General features: G+C 41.7%; 1 protein-coding gene across 3 annotated transcripts in view; it reads right to left on the reverse strand.

The window, feature by feature from the left end:
* Window positions 1-883, reverse strand: part of DNTTIP2 (deoxynucleotidyltransferase terminal interacting protein 2) — an 11477-nt gene that overhangs the window by 7784 nt on the left and 2810 nt on the right. For 2 of the 3 annotated variants that reach the window (XM_035902846.1, XM_035902847.1), the window contains exon 2: window positions 1-209. In XM_035902846.1, the coding sequence (XP_035758739.1) occupies window positions 1-209 (209 nt within the window). Of the gene's footprint in view, window positions 210-600; window positions 705-883 lie in introns of those variants that run through there. The other variant, XM_035902849.1, reaches the window with a different exon arrangement.

Genomic DNA, 883 nt, shown 5'->3' on the forward strand with positions numbered 1-883 from the left:
GGTTCAGCAACCGATTGTAAAGAATGAACAGTCGTGTTCTCATTTCTAGTAATTTGCATCTCTAAGCTATCACTGACATCTGACTTTGTTTCTGCGTGTTCCACCTCTTCAGACTGAGATTCCTGAATTACCTCTGGCTTACAAACTGATTTAGTTGTTCTTCTAGTCATCCTCATAGACACAGGAGTATTGATCCCAGCAGATGCCACCTAGAAAAGGAATGAAAAAACCCCGTGCTATTGACAGATAAAATAACCCCATAAAAAGGATGCTATACAAATTGCTAACAGTCTTTTTAAACAAATCTAGCTGGCAACTATTACATGTTTCTGCGTAGCCCTACCTAGGTGGCAGAAGCATTAACAAACCATCCCTTGCTTATCTGTTTGTCTACTGCCTTTTGGTCAAGGCAGGAGAAGAAACAGGCACGTCCATTAAGAAATATAAACAAACACATTAAAAAAATATAAACAGATATCTTCTAATTCTAAGAAGTTCTAGCAAGCTGTGGTGGGGAGCAAATCCAGAAGCGATGTTCAGAAACGCTCAAAGATTTGCTCTGCTATAACACACTGAAGCCTAGCGACTGGCAGAACGTACCCCAAAATGGTTTCCATGACCAATTTTAGCAGTTTTCAGAACAGACTGCCCTGCCAGCAACTGCAACGCTAGGTACAATCTGCTGCTTTAATGATGCTTGTAAGCTACCTGGAAGGCAAGTCAAAAGTTCGGAATGAAAGCAGCAGTGGGATCCTCCCAAATGACAGAACGACGCTGGATCAACGCAAACCCCGCTACCTAAGCTATCCCTATTTACGCGACAGTGGGTTTATGTCTAGTGGAAAAGCCACGAAGAAATAGTAAAATAACCGCAAGGAAAAAA

This window comes from Egretta garzetta, unplaced genomic scaffold (genome assembly GCF_000687185.1).
Source record: "Egretta garzetta isolate BGI_Z169 unplaced genomic scaffold, ASM68718v1 scaffold149, whole genome shotgun sequence".
Taxonomy (NCBI): Eukaryota; Metazoa; Chordata; class Aves; order Pelecaniformes; family Ardeidae; genus Egretta; species Egretta garzetta.